The sequence below is a fragment of the Drosophila bipectinata genome, chromosome 3L (genome assembly GCF_030179905.1).
Source record: "Drosophila bipectinata strain 14024-0381.07 chromosome 3L, DbipHiC1v2, whole genome shotgun sequence".
NCBI classification, from domain to species: domain Eukaryota; kingdom Metazoa; phylum Arthropoda; class Insecta; order Diptera; family Drosophilidae; genus Drosophila; species Drosophila bipectinata.
In genome coordinates, this window is record NC_091738.1 from 6,671,816 (window position 1) to 6,691,859 (window position 20,044).

General features: G+C 38.9%; 5 protein-coding genes and 1 long non-coding RNA gene across 9 annotated transcripts; 2 read left to right on the plus strand and 4 right to left on the minus strand.

Moving 5' to 3' along the window:
* Positions 1-3,778: 3,778 nt before the first annotated feature.
* Positions 3,779-5,305, minus strand: LOC108119046 (serine protease inhibitor 42Dd-like). The gene is made up of 4 exons (XM_070280160.1): positions 5,158-5,305; positions 4,252-5,093; positions 4,062-4,197; positions 3,779-3,974 (listed from the first exon to the last, which is right to left on the minus strand). The coding sequence occupies exons 1-4, from the start codon at positions 5,168-5,170 to the stop codon at positions 3,865-3,867; spliced, it is 1,101 nt and encodes a 366-aa protein (XP_070136261.1). The 5' UTR covers positions 5,171-5,305; the 3' UTR covers positions 3,779-3,864.
* Positions 5,306-5,404: 99 nt separating this feature from the next.
* LOC138926201 (uncharacterized) lies at positions 5,405-6,246 on the plus strand. Of its 2 annotated transcripts, none has more exons than XR_011442600.1 (2): positions 5,405-5,635; positions 5,805-6,246. It is a non-coding gene; the product is annotated as an uncharacterized lncRNA (long non-coding RNA). The 2 variants fall into 2 exon arrangements; XR_011442599.1 differs by having other exon boundaries at positions 6,000-6,246.
* On the minus strand, positions 5,943-7,458 carry LOC108119170 (serine protease inhibitor 42Dd-like). The gene is made up of 4 exons (XM_017232210.3): positions 7,350-7,458; positions 6,441-7,285; positions 6,251-6,386; positions 5,943-6,180 (listed from the first exon to the last, which is right to left on the minus strand). The coding sequence occupies exons 1-4, from the start codon at positions 7,360-7,362 to the stop codon at positions 6,047-6,049; spliced, it is 1,128 nt and encodes a 375-aa protein (XP_017087699.2). The 5' UTR covers positions 7,363-7,458; the 3' UTR covers positions 5,943-6,046.
* Positions 7,459-8,547: 1,089 nt separating this feature from the next.
* LOC108119171 (serine protease inhibitor 42Dd-like) lies at positions 8,548-9,995 on the minus strand. 3 transcript variants are annotated; one of them, XM_017232211.3, is made up of 4 exons: positions 9,919-9,995; positions 9,010-9,854; positions 8,821-8,956; positions 8,548-8,746 (listed from the first exon to the last, which is right to left on the minus strand). In XM_017232211.3, the coding sequence occupies exons 1-4, from the start codon at positions 9,929-9,931 to the stop codon at positions 8,622-8,624; spliced, it is 1,119 nt and encodes a 372-aa protein (XP_017087700.2). In that variant the 5' UTR covers positions 9,932-9,995; the 3' UTR covers positions 8,548-8,621. The 3 variants fall into 3 exon arrangements, 2 of the variants coding, with proteins under 2 accessions (XP_017087700.2, XP_070135463.1); XM_070279362.1 differs by having other exon boundaries at positions 9,010-9,830; positions 9,919-9,974; XR_011442598.1 differs by having other exon boundaries at positions 8,679-8,746; positions 8,821-8,933.
* Positions 9,996-10,634: 639 nt separating this feature from the next.
* LOC108119050 (serine protease inhibitor 42Dd-like) lies at positions 10,635-12,071 on the minus strand. Its single transcript, XM_017232010.3, has 4 exons — positions 12,035-12,071; positions 11,127-11,974; positions 10,937-11,072; positions 10,635-10,869 (listed from the first exon to the last, which is right to left on the minus strand). The coding sequence occupies exons 1-4, from the start codon at positions 12,045-12,047 to the stop codon at positions 10,739-10,741; spliced, it is 1,128 nt and encodes a 375-aa protein (XP_017087499.2). The 5' UTR covers positions 12,048-12,071; the 3' UTR covers positions 10,635-10,738.
* A 3,430-nt stretch (positions 12,072-15,501) lies between these two features.
* On the plus strand, positions 15,502-16,407 carry LOC108119058 (translation initiation factor IF-2). The gene is made up of 2 exons (XM_017232019.3): positions 15,502-15,591; positions 15,648-16,407. The coding sequence occupies exons 1-2, from the start codon at positions 15,589-15,591 to the stop codon at positions 16,380-16,382; spliced, it is 738 nt and encodes a 245-aa protein (XP_017087508.2). The 5' UTR covers positions 15,502-15,588; the 3' UTR covers positions 16,383-16,407.
* The last annotated feature ends 3,637 nt before the right edge of the window (positions 16,408-20,044 follow it).

The window sequence follows — 20,044 nt, forward strand, 5'->3', positions numbered from 1 at the left end:
AAGGAGGGAGTATATCAGAATATATGACACATTGCGATCCCCAGAGCAAACATCGCATTAGACGCACTCGGTGGCGTATACGTAATTTTCTTTTGCCAGGTAATTAAAAAACAACAAACGCACAACAAACACTCCATATACACTATGCACACTCCATACACACACACCTGTTGGCCCGTTGCCGAAAATGTTCATAATTTCACACTTAGCTGAGCAGCATTTCCGCTGGAAAATTCGCCGGGCCGAATAAGAAAAAAAAGATGACATCTAATCAAAAATCCCCTCCCACCCATAATGTCCTTAAATATATATAGAGAGCAACCGAAAAAACATGCAAAGTTTTGTACCTTTTTTGTTGTATGTATTTACTTTGAAACCACCCGTGAGCCACAAAAAGTGGCATGTCAACAGCAAATTCTATTGCGCAAACATAGGAAATTGTACAAATATTGAACGGAAATATCCTGCGGCTTTGGGGCTCCTCTATTGACACGTTGCGTAGGAAGGATGACTGAAAATTCCACACCCATGATGAGTTCAGGGGGGGGCGGACTCTAGTATGAGTGTGGGTGGGTTTGTTGCTGGTGTGGAGTGTGTGGTATAATGAGTGGCAAGTGGAAAACTTTAATACCCAGGGATTGTCAGTTGTGCGAGCCCTTGGCCGCAGGATTTTCACTCCTTTGTGCAGGCCGCAATAATGTCCTTGTCGTCCTTTCGTGGGCGCTCTAGTATGTGTGTGTGTGTGTGTGGGAGTGTGGTTTTCCCGTGTATGTGTGTGACATCGTCTTTCGCGGTTGACATTTGCAATTTTACGCCAAAACTAATTATATTAACTAGGCCCAAAGTGGCCATGCTCGAACAGAATCAGTTTATGTAATGCATATGAAAGTGGAATGCACTTCTGTGTCCTGTGTCCTGTATCATGCCTCATGCTATCCTGCTCTTTATAATGACATCGATGCGAGGACAGTACAAGGGGCAATTGGTGTGTAATTTCCAATTAAGATCAATTTACTGCGCTCAGCTAGGCGACAACAAAGCAACAAACCCTGGAATGTGGCAAATTGCTGGAACAGGATAATCGAGAAGGGCCATCAGGTGGCCCGGGCAGGCCCTTTATATAAATAGCCAATCTCAAGGACACAGCGGGATATATATGTATGTATGTGGTGGGAGTGATAGGTAAAGCACTTAGTATTTTTATTTACAACCTAATGGAATTAAATTGGTTTGCTATCATCTTTATGGCCTTTCACCTTGCCGAATGTTTTCAGGGCCATTTATTAAAGTTAACCAATTGAGAACCTTTAAGAACCTTAAATCATTTTTTTATGAAAGAATAAAAGTCATTTATGAAAATTCATAAAACCTGGCAACCTTGTTAAGGTGACCTTATTTTCCGCATGACAGCCCCGACTTTCCTTTGAGCTTCCCTCTTGGCAAGGCAGACAGTCCATAAGCTGCTACCATGCAACAAAAGTCAAACGTTATGCCAACTAATTAAGTCGACAACTGATGGCAACAAATTTAATTGAAACGAATCTGCCGCTCAACAGTTTCCACAAACAAAGGCGACCGGGGGAGTCCGAGCGTGGCAGGACCTGGCCTGGCCATCCCACCCACATCCCGCCATATCGATGTCCGCCTCTGTTTGCCACTCAAATTGAATCGGGCCAAGAACTACAAGCTGCCAACTGCCAACACGAAAGTCGTTTAAACGGCACGCCAATTGTTGCCGTGTTTTCTCTTCTTGTTTTTCCCATAGTCCAGACAATTATTTCGAATTAAAAATACAGCGCCAAACTGGGAAGTGGGAGTAAAAACAAATGGACGAATAATTAAAAGTAAATTAAAATCGAACAGAGAACTTCGAATGTGTGGCTTTGTGTGTGCCTTGGCCATAAAAAAATAAAACCTAATTAAAAATATACAAGTCCCGACGCTAAGCTCTGGAGGTTCTCCCACTCGCCGAAAGCCATACCTTTGCCAGAGTTTTCTAATTGAAACAAAGTCATTATCCTGGCGGACAGTCTGTTTGTGCTGTGTCCTGTTCAATGAACTCGCAGGATTGCTGCAGCTGCAGTTTTCCTTAATTTGTTTATTTGAAAAGTGAAAATGAAAAGCTGGCCCAGAGATTCAGGGACTTGTACACAGAGGAAAAAGTTGTATCTTTATGGGAGAATAAAAATTACTATATATACTTTTCTCTTTCTTCGAGATGGATCAATGCCGATAGCATCGTCCTTTCTATTATTGATATACACAGCATAATCTAGATTCTAGAATTTAAATATTACTTATCCACAGTATATACCATTAAAATATTGGAGTATATATATTATTTCTCTTGATGGATGAATTTTTGTTAAAATTCCAGGTGCACACTCGCTTACTTCCCCATAAAAACATTCCTCGGGACTCGGGCAGACAAACAAACAAACAAATCGACAAACAAACCTGCGGAGGGCAAGGCAAACAAAATCAAATTGTTGCTGTTTGTTGACCTATGTCCCCGTCCCTTACTGAGGCAGCCCCATTTCCAAAGGACTTTAGTCTTATTTGTTTTCATTTTCATTTCTTGGCGAAAAATTGCAAGATGGGAGGGGAAACCAAGCCAGGAGACGCTTTTTGGTGTTGCAAGGTGTCTGGGGAAATTAACAAAGCCGCAGGTGCACTGCCCTGCTCCGACTCATTCCTCCATGCCTTGCCTTTATCCTCCGCAGGATCTTGGTTGATTTTTAATGAAATATGAATCGGGGCAAGCAGCCGCCACGCCAAACGTCAACCGTCAAGCGCCAAGCCAATGAACTCGCGCCCAGATTCCTTTCTGGTTCAGTATTACGCATACGCCACGTTGAACACCAGAACAATATATTTTGCCTCTTAGCCCTTTTTTTCTGTTTTTTATTTTTGGTTTTTCGCTCCTGCTCAGCTCAGTTAATTATCACGAGCCAGTGCACAGCTAATTGGAGTTTAACCTTTTCAGCTCTCACGATACTTTTGGCATTTTTATTTATTTACCACCGACAGAGGAATAATAAAGTGAAGCCTCGCGGGATTGGGGTCTTCTTGCGCTTCGGCGGCTTCCTACTATAAATACCTGGGGAAAATTGCTTAGTGCCGGGCCACTTAGCCGCTTTTATCTAATTGCCAAAGCTTCGATTTTCATTTTCGTTTTCGCTCTTTTTGTCAACGACTCGTTCTCGGTCTCGTTTTCGGTCTCCAAACATTTTTCTTAGCACGCAATTTCTGGCTACATAAATTTAAATTGAATTTTAAAAATTCACAAGCCAGGCCAAGGAACACCTCCAAAAAAAAGGGGGCGGACAATTTTTCCACCCACCTATGCGGAGGTGTGTGTGTTAGAGTTGTGTCGTTGTGTGGGTGTGTCGGTCCTAATAAAAACGTTTGCTTTTCCATCGATTTTTGGCTCGTTTGCTTCACATTCCCAGTCTTCGGTTTATAAATATTTATGCGTAGCATTTTCGGGGCTTTGCTTGGGATTCTGCTTTAAGGATGGGAAACTATAAGTTAATGCGAACCCAAAATGCACTAAGAGCACGAGGGGAATTGATGATTGATGGGGTTGGGTGTAAAACTCATCCCACAATTTTGACATTCAAAAGGACAGGAGTAAACATATATTCGCCCTTCTGCCAAATCTGTTTTTTTTTGGAATTTTAAAATAGATCTAGGATCTAAAAAAGATATCACGCCGACCTTCAATAACGTGAAACAAAATCTTTTAAAAATATCTTTTTAAACTAACCATTGAAAATCCATTTACAGATTTATTGTAGTAATCCAAATTTTACAGCGATTACATTTTGCATCATTCCATGAAATGATAACATTATTTATATTTTATGGCCTAACAAAATGACCTTGGAAATAAATAGTCTTCTCATCACGAATTAAGAAGGCAAAAGGATGATCGGCTATAAATGTCGGTAAACTACAGCCCACACAGTCAACTGTCGTCGCAACACCAGCGTGCAAATACATAATACGTTTTTAAAATGAATAAATTATTATCATTATAAATTATTTAAAAAAATTACCTTTCACTCCTGGTGCTTCGGCACCTTCCTCGTCCACTTCCAAAAATGCTTCTTGATAAACTTTAGTGACTTTTGTTTTCCCTGAAACCATGTCACCCAAGCTAGCAGCGTAACTAAATACAGATTCAATTCCAAACTAATAATAGAAACTTTGTCACAAAAATGATTAATCACATAAGAAGCTACCAACCTTTCTGAGTACCTCTTTAAGTTCTTTTTTAAACTCAATTTTAAATTTTGGAATTTTTACGTCGAACACATTTTTTTCACGGAGAACTCGGTCAAAGCGTCCGATCTGGCTTTCCAATTCACTAAGACCATCAATACGGTTTGGCAAGAATATTTGCATGGAGAGGCTAGAGTTTCGATATGGAAGTTCAATAACCTTGGCATCTAAGTCGGCGAACCTATGGGTCTTAAGATGGACCCTATTTAGAGACATCATGTCAACTTGAAGTATTTGATTCGAAGAAGTTCGGAAAATGTGCTTCTCAACTTTGTTAAATTTATACTTCCATTCGCCTTTGAAATAAATGGCATTTATAAGAACCGTTGCAAAATCTGCATTTGTATCATCCGAATTCACAACTTCAAATATTTTGTTCCGCGTATGAGTATAAACCCAAGAGTTAATAGTCGCTGCCGCTGCTGTGGGATTAAGCACACTAATGGGCACTGCCTCGGCTTCGAAAGAGTCAGCCAAAATCTTATTAAACTCTGGAACTAAACTCCACTGATCGTTGACATAAATGCGATTCGCCAGCTCAAGAAATGCGACCTGCTCACGAGCATGGAGATTTGTGACGAAAGCCTTGTATTTCTTGGCCACATCTTTCCTTTTCAAAGGCAGCTGCAGAGCCGTTTTTATTTCCGTAGCCGTATTCCCCTGGGCTCCCATATACATCATGGCCATAACAATTTCGAGGGAGAGAGGTGAGGAAATTATGTTTTTGTCCGCATCCTCCTTGGCCAGGATCTGGTAAACATCGCCGGTGAAACTAGCCGACACTGACGTGGCCAAAAATATAAAAACTGAGTAGAATAGTCAAACTATCAATGAATATCCAACGAAAGAGCACTCTAGTTTTCCACTTACCCAAGTATTTCATTTTTTCTTTTTGAAAAAATGCTTAAAAATAGAAGAAATCATTCATTTTTATAGCAAAGTACCATAATTAAAAATGTTTTGGTTAATTTGTAAATAATATTCCGAGAAATTACAATCTCTTCTAATCCATATCTAATGTGTTTGAATCGGAACAAACAAACTAAGATTCGATTGTACATTTCGATGCAGATCGATGGCGAATCGATTTACAAATCATTAAAGAAAACAGTGGCTATTGGCCAAGATTTGGCTATTGCTGTATGTTACGTTAACATTACTTGCGTTTTCCCGATTTTTGAAGAGGTCGCTCCACAAAATATGAGAAAAATTCTAAAATTAAATTCAATTGTACATTTTGATGAAGATCCATGGAGACTCGATCTACAAGTCATTAAATATATTCGCTTGAGAGTCTGGTGACTATTGGGCAAGATTATCCCTGGGATACATGATCCCAGTCCTTTTGGTATGTTTCCTCAATTTTGAGGATTTCTTCAGAAAATATTAATAAAATTCCAAAAAAAAATGTTAAAGATTGTGAGGTAATTAATTGTAATTATAAGTAGTTCGGTTTAAGAATGTTATAAAGATTATAAGAATATTATTCTTTTTTTTCCGAAACTTCCACTTGTTAGTTTCCGAAGGCCAATGAGAAGGGACGTCAAATGGTAGATAAAGTAAAAGCTTAAGACTAATAGCTGGACCACCTTCAATAACCTAAAACAAAACCTTTTTAAAAATATCAGTTTATAACAATGAAATCGATAACCATATAATAAGCCATTGAAAATCCATTAAGAGATTTATTGTAGTAATCGAAACTTTTACAGTGATTACATTTCGCATCATTCCATAAAATGATTATATTATTTATATTTTATGGCTTAACAAAGTGTCCTTGGAAAAAAATTGTCTTCCCATCACGAATTAAGAAGGCAAAAGGATGATCTGCTATAAATGTCATTGGTCCACATCCGCCCAAACACTGAGATTGTGTCGATACCATAACAGCTTCCAATTACATAATAAATTTAGAAAATTAATAAATTATTGTGATTATAAATTTTTAAAAAATAATTACCTGTTACTGCTGCTGCTTCGGCACCTTCCTCGTTCACTTCCAGAAATGCTTTTTGAAAAACTTGACTGACTTTTGTTTTCCCTGAAACCATGCCACGCAAGTCAGCATCGTTGCCAAATACCGATTGAACTCCCAACTAATAATTGAAACTTTGTCACAAAAATTGTTAATCGCATAAGTAGCTACTAACCTTTTTAAGAACCTTATCGAGTTCTTTTTTAAACTCAATTTTAAATTTTGGGATTTGTACAATCACTTTTTGGTGGCGGAGAGATCGGTCAAAGCCTCCGATCTGGCTTTCCAATTTACTAAGACCATCAATACGGTTTGGCAAGAATATTTGCATGGAGAGGCTTGAGTTTCGATATGGAAGTTCAATAACCTTGGCATCTAAGTCGGCAAACTCTTTGGCATTAAGATATATCGTATCCAAAGACATCATGTCAACCTGAAGTTCTTGATTCGAAGAAGTTCGGAAAATGTTCTTCTTAGTATTAGCTTTGTTAAATTGATGCTTCCATTCGCCTTTAAAGTAAATGGCATTTATAAGAATCGTTGATAAACCATCATTTATATCTCCAGAAGTCACAATTTCAGTTATTTTGTTCCGCGTATGCCCAGAGACCCAAGAGTTAATAGTCGCTGCCGCAGATGTGGGATTACGCACACTAATGGGCACTGCCTCGGCTTTGAAGGAGTCAGCCAAAATCTTATTAAACTCTGGCACTAAGCTCATACGATCGTTGACATAAATGCGATTAGCCAGCTCAAGAATAGCGACCTTCTCACGACCATGGAGATTTGAGAAAAAATCCTTGTATTTCTTGGCCACATCTTTCTTTTCCCCAGGCAGTTTCAGAGCCGCTTGTAATTCCTTAGCCGTGTTTCCATTGGATCCCATATACAGCATGGCCATAACAATTTCGAGGGAGAGAGGTGAGGAAATTATGTTTTTGTCCGCATCCTCCTTGGCCAGGATCTGGTAAAAATCGTCGGTGAAACTAGCCGACACTGACGTGGCCAAAAATATAAAAACTGAGAAGAATGGTCAAACTATAAATGAATATCCAACGAAAGAGCACTCTAGTTTTTCACTTACCCAAGTATTTCATTTCTTCTTTTTGAAAAAAAAAGCTTAAAAATCGAACAAACTTGTATTTTTATAGCAAAATACGCTAATTAGAAATGTTATGGTAATTTGTAGAAAATATACCATATAAATATATGGGCACCACCCCCTAAAACATCACGGATATTCTATTATGGTTCACTTTTTGGCAAACAGAGCGTTTCGGTTGTAATTTTGAAGGTTAGGACCTTAGAAAAATTTATTGTTTTAATTCAACTCAATTTTTGTAAAATAAAATCATTCTACTTATTAGAACCTGTGACCTAAGTAGATATGAAGTCATTTATACAGAAAACATAAATATACAGAAAAAATAAATACAAATCAAGCATAATGATTATATTTCATTTTTATTTTTTCGCTCAGAAAATATTAGTTATTTGTGTTAAAAAAAAAAAATCAATAATAATCATTATTTTGTTTTTTTTTTTAAATTAAAATCATACAACTTTTTATTGTACTGATTCATTATTATCATATGAACTGAGTCATTATTATTATTTAGTTATTTGATAAGGCAGAGTTTCAGACATTAAACTCATTTCCAATATGTTTAATTGATTCTCCTTTATGAAATATTCCTTTCATTAAAGATCCCACAAACAAGCTTAGGCTAGCCTATTTGTTTCATTTAAAATTTTTTTATTGGCATTTAATAGCAGTCGAAACAAATTATACGATTTTTTTCGATTACACGTGTACAAAATATAGAATCATAGAAGACCCTGTCCAAATAAATTTGTCATGCCAAAATTCGTTGTCTTTGGGAATAATTATCTGAAAAAAGCTCTGTTAAAAGGTAGACTATAAGATGTAATCTTCAGGTCTCAGCACCGTCTCTGCGAAAAGAAAAGAAGGGTTTGTGCAAAGTTTAAAGCTTGTCATATAACTGAAAGACCAATTTGAGTAGATTCTGACAGTCAGATGGGTAAACGAAAATTATTATAGCGTCTCACAAGGTGTTTATTATCAAGAATGTATATATGTACATACTTTATAGGTTTTGACATTTTAATGCAAGGGTATACAGGTTTTTGTGAGAAACCGAAGAGAAAAATTGAAGACAATCTGCCTTACCTACAGTGAACTAAGATGCGTATTAAAAATATCAGTTTGCAAAGTTAAAATCCATATCCATAAGGGAAACAAACCATTGAAAACACATTAGTAGATTTATAGAAATCGTATTTTCTTGAGAAACACTCTATAACATTCAATAAAGTGATTACAATATTTATATTTTTATGGCTTTACAAAATGTCCTTGGAATAAAATTGTCTTCCCATCACGAATTAAGAAGGCAAAAGGATGATCTGCTATAAATCTCATTGGTCCACAATCCACACAAACGAAAGTCGCCACAGCACCTTGAAACAGCACCATAAAAAAATAATTAACTTAATAAATAAGATTCAGTATAACATGTTTGAGAAATATTTACCTGTTACACCTGCTGCTTCAGCACCTTCCTCGTTCACTTCCAGATATGCTTTTTGTAGAACTTTACTGACTTTAGTTGTCCCTGAAACAATGCCACTCAAATCAGCAGCGTTACTAAATACAGATTGAATTCCCATCTGATAAAGAAACTTTGTCACACAAATTTTAAACTACGTAAGTAGCTACTAACCTTTTTAAGTACATTGACGAGTTCTTTTTCAAACTCAATTTTAAATTTTGGGATTTGTACAATCACTGTTTGTCGACGGAGGTCTCGGTCGAAGCGTCCGATCTGGCTTTCCAATTTACTAAGACCATCAATACGGTTTGGCAAGAATATTTGCATGGAGAGGCTAGAGTTTCGATATGGAAGCTCAATAACCTTGGCATCTAAGTCGTCGAACATATTGGCCTTAAGAGACACCAAATTCAGAGACATCATGTCAACCTGAACGTCTTGGTTAGAAGAAGTTCGGAAAATGTTCTTCATAGTATTAGCTTTGTTAAATTTATACTGCCAATCGCCCTTGAAGTAAATGGCATTTATAAGAACCATGACTAAATCAGGAGTCATATCTCGAGAAGTCACAATTTCAGTTATTTTTTTCCGCGTATGCCCAGAAACCCAAGAGTTAATAGTCGCTGCCGCAGATTCGGGATTACGTACGTTAATGGGCACTGCCTCGGCTTTGAAGGAGTCAGCCACAATCCTATTAAACTCTGGCACTAAACTCCACTGATCGTTAACATAAATGCGATTGGCCAGCTCAAGAATAGCAACCTTCTCACGACCATGGAGATTTGTGAAGAAATCCTTGTATTTCTTGGCCACATCTTTCTTTTCTCCAGGCAGTTTCAGAGCGGCTTGTAATTCCTTGGCCGTGTTTCCATCGGCTCCCATGTACAGCATGGCCATAACAATTTCGAGGGAGAGAGGTGAGGAAATTATGTTTTTGTCCGCATCCTCCTTGGCCAGGATCTGGTAAACATCGTCGGTGAAACTGGCCGACACTGACGTGGCCAGAAATAGAAAAACTGATTAGAATAGTCAAACTATAAATGAATATCCAACGAAAGAGCACTGTAGTTTTCCACTTACCCAAGTATTTCATTTTTGCAAAAAAGCTTAAAAATAGAAGAAATCATTCATTTTTATAGCAAAATACCCTGATTAGAAATGTTATGGTTAATTTGTAAATAATATTTCGAGCAATTACAATCTATTTTAATCCTTATCTAATGTTTTTGAATCGGAACAAACAAACTAAGATTCGATTGTAAATTTTGATGCAGATCGATGTCGAATCGATTTACAAACCATTAAAGAAAACAGTGGCTATTGGCCAAGATATGGCTATTGCCGTACGTTAACGTTACTTGCGTTTCTCTCCATCTCTCCACAAAATATGAGAAAAATTCTAAAATAAAATTCGATTGTACATTTTAATGAAGATCCATGGAGAATTGATCTACAAGTCATTAAATATATTCGCTTGAGAGTCTGGTGACTATTGGGCAAGATTATCCCTGGGATACATGAAGTCCTTTTGGTATGTTTCCTCAATTTTCAGGATTTCTTCAGAAAATATGAATAAAATTCCAAAAACAAATGTTAAAGATTGTAGGGTTATTAATTGTAATTATAAGTAGCTCGGTTTTAGAATGTCATAAAGTTAGTTTCCGAAGGCCAATGAGAAGGTACGTCAAATGGAAGATAAAGTAAAAGCTTAAGACTAATAGCTGGGCCACCTTCAATAACCTAAAACAAAACCTTTTTAAAAATATCAGTTTATAACAATGAAATCGATAACCATATAATAAGCCATTGAAAATCCATTAACTGATTTATTGTAGTAATCGAAACTTTTGCTGTGATTACATTTCGCATCATTCCATAAAATGATAACATTATTTATATTTTATGGCTTAACAAAGTGTCCTTGGAAATAAATTGTCTTCCCATCTCGAATTAAGAAGGCAAAAGGATGATCGGCTATAAATGTCGATATACTACAGCCCACACATTTGGAAAGTGTTACCATCATACCAGCTTGCAAATATATAATAAATTAACATGAATAAATTATTGTGATTATAAATTTTTAAAAAATAATTACCTGTTACTGCTGCTGCTTCAGCACCTTCCTCGTTGACTTCCAGATATGCTTTTTGTAGAACTTTACTGACTTTAGTTGGCCCTAAAACCATGCCACTCAAGTCAGCATCGTTGCCAAATACCGATTGAATTCGCAACTAATAATAGAAACTTTGTCACAAAAATTGTTTATCGCATAAGTAGCTACTAACCTTTTTAAGAACATTGACGAGTTTTTTTTCAAACTCAATTTTAAATTTTGGAATTTTTACGATGTCCACATTTTGTTGACGGAGAGCTCGGTCGAAGCCTCCGATCTGGCTTTCCAATTTACTAAGACCATCAATACGGTTTGGCAGGAATATTTGCATGGAGAGGCTAGAGTTTCGATATGGAAGTTCAATAACCTTGGCATCTAAGTCGGCGAACTTATTGGCCTTAATATATATATTATCCATAGACATCATGTCAACCTGAAGTTCTTGATTCGAAGAAGTTCGGAAAATGTTCTTCTTAGTATTAGCTTTGTTAAATTTATACTGCCAATCGCCTTTGAAGTAAATGGCATTTATAAGAACCATGACTAAATCAGGAGTTATGTCTCGATAAGTCACAATTTCAGTTATTTTGTTCCGCGTATGCCCAGAGACCCAAGAGTTAATAGTCGCTGCCGCAGATTTGGGATTACGTACGTTAATGGGCACTGCCTCGGCTTTGAAGGAGTCAGCCACAATCTTATTAAACTCTGGCACTAAACTCCACTGATCGTTGACATAAATGCGATTGGCCAGCTCAAGAATAGCAACCTTCTCACGACCATGGAGATTTGAGAAAAAATCCTTGTATTTCTTGGCCACATCTTTCTTTTCCCCAGGCAGTTTCAGAGCCGCTTGTAATTCCTTAGCCGTGTTTCCATTGGATCCCATATACAGCATGGCCATAACAATTTCGAGGGAGAGAGGTGAGGAAATTATGTTTTTGTCCGCATCCTCCTTGGACAGGATCTGGTAAACATCGTCGGTGAAACTAGCCGACACTGACGTGGCCAAAAATAGAAAAACTGAGAAGAATAGTCAAACTATCAATATCCAACGAAAGAGCACTCTAGTTTTTCGCTTACCCAAGAATTTCATTTCTTATTTTAAAAAAAAAACCTTAAAAATGAGAAACAAACTTGTATTTTTATAGCAAAATACCCTAATTAGAAATGTTATGGTAATTTGTAGAAAATATACCGAGCAAATACAATCTTTTACAAACAAGAAAGTAAAGCTAACGTCGGGCGGAGCCAAAGTAGATATGCAGTTATGATCAGATATCTATATCTAAACTTTTATCTCTTATATATCGGATAGTAGTCGGATCCTTACGAGAACTTCACTATAAAACTATTTTTGGAAAAAACTTTTGGCATTTTTGATCAACCAGTTCAATAGTCGGCCGATCCCGGGCGATAGCTTTAAAACTGAGATATTAGTTACCGTAGAAACTGCCAGACAAACTCAGTAGGTGATCCTGATGAAGAATATGTATATATACTTTATTGTGTCTGAGATGTCTCATTCACTGCATTGCACATTTAGACCAAAAATATATATACCAAAAAATCCAAAAAAACAAATCAAATCTATTACCAAAGAAAGGAGAAAAAATTAAAGGAAGCAAACCAAAACAAAACCCCACTACTAGACTTATTGGTGAAATTGAATTTCTAAGATTCATTACATTTTAATTCGTTATTAAAACTAATAACCATACATTATTTATATATTATGATTTAACAAAATGTCCTTTGAAGAAAATAGTCTTCTTAAGTATTTAATTTCTTTTCTTTGAAAAAGAACTTATAAATTGAATAAATCACCAACTTGTATAGAAAAATACCATAATTGGAAATGTTATGGCTAATTTGTGGATAATATGAAAATTATACAACAATTAAAAGCTCTTTAAATCCATACCTAATTAGTAATTATGTGTTTTAATCGCATCAAATATAAAAACTAAGATTTGCATTTTTTATATTATATATTTAAGGCTGTATGTTTAAAAATAAAATTAAAGATTTTTGTTTTTCACAGCCATTGAAACAAAATTTTCTTGGAAATGAAAAAGTATGCCAGCCGTGACAGCCGAAAGCGACTTGTGGCCTCATCATCCATCCTACTAGCGGTCACTTCGCAGAAGAGCAGGAGTACATGTAACATGTACGGTGGAACTGTGACTTAATTACCCGCCGCAAGCTATTGTCATTAATAACAAAATTTCGACCAGGACGAGGGATATTTGGCCAATCGATGACGAGGGACACTCGCAGGAAGAGCTCGTTCAGGACAGTTCAATTAAATTGTCAAAACCCACAGGATGAGTGACTCGGATTTATAGTCCAATTAATATTAGCAGCCTAAACGCAAATGTGAAATTAAATGATTTGGAATACTTGTCTCTTCAGGATGATGGAAGGGATGCTGGTTGTCAGGCAACAGCATGCGGGTAACAAATTTGTTAACAAAAAGGATTTCCATGTCGAGATTTTCGGAAGCGAGGCGGTCTTCGTTGCAAAAAGAAACGCGATGAAAGGAAAGTAATTTAAATTTGTAAATCGATAGGCTTGACGGTGACCGAACCCTTTTTCCCTTTTTGTAGCTTTTCGTAGCTTTTTTTTGCGTCATGTTCCCATTTAAATTTTATAAATATTTTAACTTAATAAATGCCAGGCGAGTGGTGGCTCACGGCGCCTAGAAGTCCCAACATTTGCATAAACTAAAGAGCAGCTTGGCTCCGGCTCCTTTGGTTCCTTTGGCTGCCACTGCCACTGCCACTCAAGTGTTCTCTATTTTCGACTGGGGCTGTCCTTTTCCGGAGCCTCGGCAAACATTCTCGACTTTCAGGACTGCCGTGGAGTCCTGATTTGCCGCTGGCGAATTTTCCAACTCGTTCTCTTTCAGTTTCTTTCACCATTTTGGCTTAGCTCCTCGAGAGGAAGAATTTTCCTTCAGGTACAGGACTTTGCAGCGGGTTTAACGGCTAATGGTCGCTGTATTGAGTCTGTTAGGACTTTAAGCTCCTCTTCTGGTTCGTTTCATTGACCCGACTTTCAAATTGACTGGAAAGAACCACTATAGGAAATAGTAACCCATAAAAGTAGGTAAACCTTTTAAGAACTTATCACTTTCATGAAAAAATAAACAAACTTTTAAGACAAGTTTTTTATTTTGGTTTGGTGAGGAAAACTTTTACATTCAAATAAAAATGAAATAGGAAATCAGGAGTCAGGAATCAAGAGCCGCATAGAGACGCACATTGGAATCAATGAGGCCGGCACAATTTATGGCTTAAGGTATCCTATATGCCATCTGCCTGTTCTTTTTGCCGGTTTTCGCTATAAATTATTCCCCTCACAGACACACAGGCTTCCTTACAGCTCCAAGTTCCCAACTCCCAGCCCCCCAGCTCCTTGCAAACATAAAATATTATACATGAGTGGCTTTTATGCAAAGAAGCTGGGCGAGAAGAAGGCTGGCTCCGGCCTAGGTGGGGCTGGGACTGGCACTGCCTCCCACGACACTTTAAACTTGGCTAAGCAACAAGTTGGGGGCTTCTAGAAGAGGAAACATTTTGCCAGACTGCGTGGCGGGAAACTTAAAGAGCCAGCGGAAATTGTTGCCGCCTTTTAGGCTGACAACCAGGGAATGATTTATATGGGGCATATTAGGGATAACGCCTGGACCGGCAGGAGGCGAATCTCTGGGCCCCTGTTTTATTTGCCCGGGCATGTGGTTTGCTCGTTCATTAACAATTCATTAAACGCCACCAGAAAAATTAAACGCAGCCCCAAATGGGGTTAATTTATATTCCGAGAGGTTAAAAGGTTGATAAGCTATATGAGAAATACTAAAAATAAATCTATAGGTCTGATAACTTGAAGCCCAAAACCAGAGCCTGCCTTGTTTAAGTAAAAATAAATGAAGTTGACATACTTTTAACATTACCCGCTAGCCACAATTGGAATTGAATTTTGTTAAATGTAATATGCGCAATTACGTTTATGATTATTTAATGACCTCGTCGTGTTGGCCAACAAAAGGCAAACAAACGGAAAAATAAAATCAATAAATAATTTCCGCAACAAGTTCTGATGACAATTTCATTGGCTCTTGGCTCTGAGGGCTTATTTTTCATGTAAAACGCATTTAAATTATGTTAATTATTCAGATCGCCTGAAATTAGCCGTGAAAATGGCCAAAAATAGCAGAACAAAACAGTGTAGAACTCTTTGGAGGGCTTTTCAAGAGCACTTCCGTCTGCCTCGACGCCAAATTAACACCTCAATAATGTGTATTCGTATGGAGGTATAAAAATAAATGAAATAATGAATATCAGCTGAAGAAAGGTCAAGCCGCCGGACGAGGTCCAAAGCCCGAACCACTTGACATTGCCCGAAAAGCCAAAAGCAAGGCAAGGCAAAGCCCCCAAGAAGAGCACTCCATTCGAGTGGCTCCAATTGTTTCTGCCTCTGTGCTTTTGTTTTAAACGGTTTTCGAATCGAGTCTGAAACTGGACTGGACTCGACTATAAATTGACCAACTGGCGGTCTGCAAATCATCAATCAGCTCCGGCAACTTTCAATTGCAAGACGCAAACCGCAAACCCCGCAAAAAGCTAACTTGAAAAATGGTGAGTCCTGGTATAAGTTGAATATCGGAATGAAACCCTAATTTTGTGGATTTTAGAAAATCTTCTCGCTTGGTGGTGTCCTTACCCTCTCTGCCGTGGCCAGCGCCTTGGCTGCTCCCCAACTGGAAACCCGTTTCCGCCGCGATGTCTCCGAATTGGTGGACGCCTCTGCTCCGGAATACCTTCCGCCTTCGGTCACCGAAGCTGCTCTGCTGAGTGCCGCCGATCCCGAGGCTCCTGCCGTTGAGGAAGAATCTGGCACTGTTCTGGGTGATGAAGGCTACGAATACCAAACCGTACGCCGCCTTAAGCTGCGCCACCGCAACCGTCGGGATGTGTCCCACCTGCAGCCCGCTCGGCAGTACCTGCCCCCCGGCCAGGCTTACTTGCCGCCCACCCAGGCCCCAGCTGCCGCCCCAGCTCCAGCCCCTGCCGACGATACTGAGGAGGTAGTGTCCGCCGCTGAGCCGAAGGTCAACCGGGAGTATCTCCCACCCACCGAAGCCGCTCCCCCGGCAGAAGAGACCACCGAGGCGGCCGCCCCTGAGGAGGAGCCCCAAGCCGATGTCCGTGTGGTGGATGTACCCACTGTCTCCGGGCAGCTGCTGCAGGATGGATACCACTACCAGCAGCCGGCCGAGGCGCCAGCAGCGCTGCGTGAGGCTGCCAGGGAGTATCTGCCCCCAGTGGGCGGAAAGGAGGTCATCGTGGAGGGACCCGCCGGAGGGGAGAGCGCCGTGTTGACCAACGATGGTTACCAGTACCGTGCTGTCAGGCGTTACAGATTTTAAATTCTTCAATTTGCCTTCGATTTGCTTACGTTTTCCATTCAATTGTTGTTGATGTTTTTAATTTTTTCAAAATAAAATTGAATTTTTAAAGAGAATTTTAAACAGTGTTTGATTTTCATGGGAAACTAACAGGCATTTGATTGATTAATTATGCAAATTAGGAAGGCAGTGAGGCGGCAAACCGACATCTTTAAATAGGATTAAAAAGTATTCAGAAAAAGAATTGCACAACCATCTAATAAATAGAGAATCTTTATTCAAATCCCTTAAATCGGTAATCATACTATCCTCCTTGGCAAGCATTACGCATACGCCCGAGTGGCTATTGAAGCCTACGCACATCCTACACTACAGGTAGTTGCCTTTACCGCGTTTTAGTGGCGATAAAACGGCTCTTAAATGCGAGTCCCAATTAACTGAATTTATGCCCCTTTCGACCTTTAAGCCTTTCGACATGAACATCATTGCAGCCATTTATTCATGTTCGGCCCACATCTTCCCACAGTTCCCATTTCCCAGTTGCCATGAGCGCCTTTGGAGCTTAATTAATGCACTTGCGCGTTAACTCAACTCAATGGGAAATGCGAATCTGGCAAGGATAGGGGGCTCTCGTCCTGGGTTGGGGGTTGCAGGAGCTAAGGGGGCTGAATTAAGTGCTCACTCAAGTTAAATTACTTTGACTGACGACAGCTGGAGGAGCGGACACAGATAATGACCGGCTCTCGTCATTTTTACACACTTTTTTTGTTGCCTCGTCGCTGGTCAGTTTTTTTTTGCATTTCTTCCACTTCCTTCTTTTTTTTTTTAATTATGAAATCAATTGTGCGAAATTCAATTAAAATCTTTGCACTTTTCGCTGCACAGGCACAGGGACAGACACTGGCGAATCGAAGTTGAGGCAATCTCAATTACATTCCAACATCTGTCCAAATATGATAAGCCCGCACCCACATTTTCCGCATGTTTATTTTGTTTTTGAGGCCCCAGGGGATTCTGGAATCGGGGGAATCGAAAGAGCTGCCTGTGACAGCCCGCTTATTGCATATTAAATTGTGACGACAACGGGCACAAATCGGGAATCAGGATTCAGAAGCAACAAGCGGCTACAATCGTTTTGAGTGCCCGTCCGGAAGGGCATTTTTTGTGAGGACAGCCCGGAGTAAGTGGGCGTTTAGGGTTAGAGTGATGTCGTAGTGATGGCTTATGCTGCTGTACCAAGGGTTTAACCAAGGATATCCTGAAAGCTTTCAAACTACTTTCAATACTCCTTTTTTCAGTAAAAAACATCACCAACATCAACTGAAATTCCATACCTTTAACCGAGGCGAAATCAAATTGCCCCCGAGTGTCAATTTCACTGGCAGAGAGCTGGCAGGACTGCGTCCTGGCCCTGCCACTGACAGTCTCGCCCTGTGAAATGTTATTAAAAATTATTATGCATATTTATAAATTTAATTTCTGCATTACAACGCACTCTGACAGATAGCACGGAGTATGTGTGGCAGACAAAAAGGCAGAAATCACTGCAGGCCATTTGAGTGGCGCTCGTAAATGGCAGGAAAAAATTCATTCCACGCTGCGTATGCATAATATTCCATTTTTTTTTTGTGTCGTATACTTTTTTGTGATGTCCTTACAGTGACTCCCTCTGGAGCGCGTTTCATACACGCTTTGTCTCTTAAGCGGTGAGCATAAAAACAAAGGATACGAGATACTTTCGCACAGACAGTCGCCCGTCAAGTGGCGCGTTTAACGGTCGACGCGGTGGCATCCTTTTCCAAAGGATATGATGAACGGTATGGGGGTAGCCTGACTTCAAGCACCACACTCGTCCTTAATCAATGTCTACAGCTAATTGATAAAATAAAAAAATAAAATAAAACTGAAATGTCTGCATTTTGTAGAATGTTTTTAAATAAAAATGTGTATGAATTGAGTTATTTAATTACTTTAATTTCTTAAAAATTATCAAAGAAAACTAAATACTTTTAAAATCTAAAGGAGAGCCGTTGAAGCGGCAAAGCCACTGAAGCTTATCTTGTACAATTCTGGCCACATTTGATCCGGGTTAATCCTTGCTGTCCAGAGCAGGATCCCCAACTAACACATTTCCAGCGAAGGCCCCGCATTCAGACTTCCATCAAGAAACTCGTTAATGGCCGCTCATTTGTGTGTCAGTGAGCTATGAATAAGCAATTCCTGCCCCACCGATGCCCATCGCTCTCTAGATGAAAGTTTTGTGGCCTCTGGTCAGATTTCAACCAGCAACAGGCAGAAGACAACTGGAGGTCCTGAAAGGGTCTCGATGCCGCTCGTGAGTGTGTGAATGTGTCTGTTGGATACCCGAGAATCAGGATTCAGGAGCCAGGATCCAGGAGCTTTGAAGTGCGGCCAGGTAATTGGTTAATTATTAGGCCTTGTTTGCTATCCTGGCTCTGGCTTTTTCCTTTGCCTTTGCTTTTTTCAGGACTGCCTGAGGGGATACGGCAAGGATAAAATTTAATGGGCAGCCGTCGCCTCGGATTACACAATTGGTCGACTGGCAGTTATGGACACAACATTTTTACATCACTAATTAGAGACTTCTAGGCTCTGTGCACTTGAAACAGACCAAATTTCAGAACCCACAGGGGCTCTACAGGGAATACCTTATGTTTTAAATACTCTTACTATAAAGGCCTTAAAAATACAATGTATTTAAGTAAGAGTATTCGATTGCATACCTCACAAAATACTAGATATAAAGGAACTTAATTTTTTCAAAAGTAATTAAGAGTATTAGGAAACTTTCATTCAAATCTGAATCTCAATCGCAATTGCGTAACTGGATTGCACTGCATATGCAGGTGAGACACCCACCTGGAGACTCAAAACTAAAAACGAGAAGGAAGCCCTATCCTGCTGGTAATCATTTTTCTCAGAAACTTTTCATTTTCCACAAACGGACACAGAAATCGCACACAAGTGAACGTGGCTCTTGACTTTTTGACTAGAAAATTAATAGCCTGACCACAAAAATCCTTGTAATTTTCGTCAGGTCTTCCAGCAGCCATGCAAGAGAGTCAATTTTGTGTCGTAGCTATGAAAGTATTGTATAGTCCTTTCATGTTGACTATGGCCATTTTAATTAAGTCAAAGTGTTTGCCTTTCATATGAGAGAAAAAAAAAAATGTCCTTCGAGAGGGAAAAAAACAATCGACATACCTGAGTAAATATTTTTGTTTGGAAAACACTTCTGCAGGCTTATGCACTGAACTCGATGCAATCCAGATTGTTTTCGCCATTTAATCCCTGTCAGGGGCATTAATTATTATTCAATAATGAACATATGCCAAGCAAATGAATACTTAATGAGTGTGAAAATGAGTCTTGATTTGGTACTGGGTATGGGAAGAAATATTTTACAATTTTAAATCAATATCGTATTTTGCAATTATGAGTTTTTAATTCGAAGATGATTTGGGGAAAATACTTACTATTATATCTAAGCATTACTGTCCAGGTACACCCACAAGAAATTACTAAAAAGCATCTGATTACTTATTGACGTACAAGTAATTTTTAAGGCTTTGAAGAGAGTATTAAACTAATGAAAAACGGGCGACACTCGGTGCTTTTATCCACATCAAAATCCGAGTGTCTTTTCGGTTGAATATTTTCTG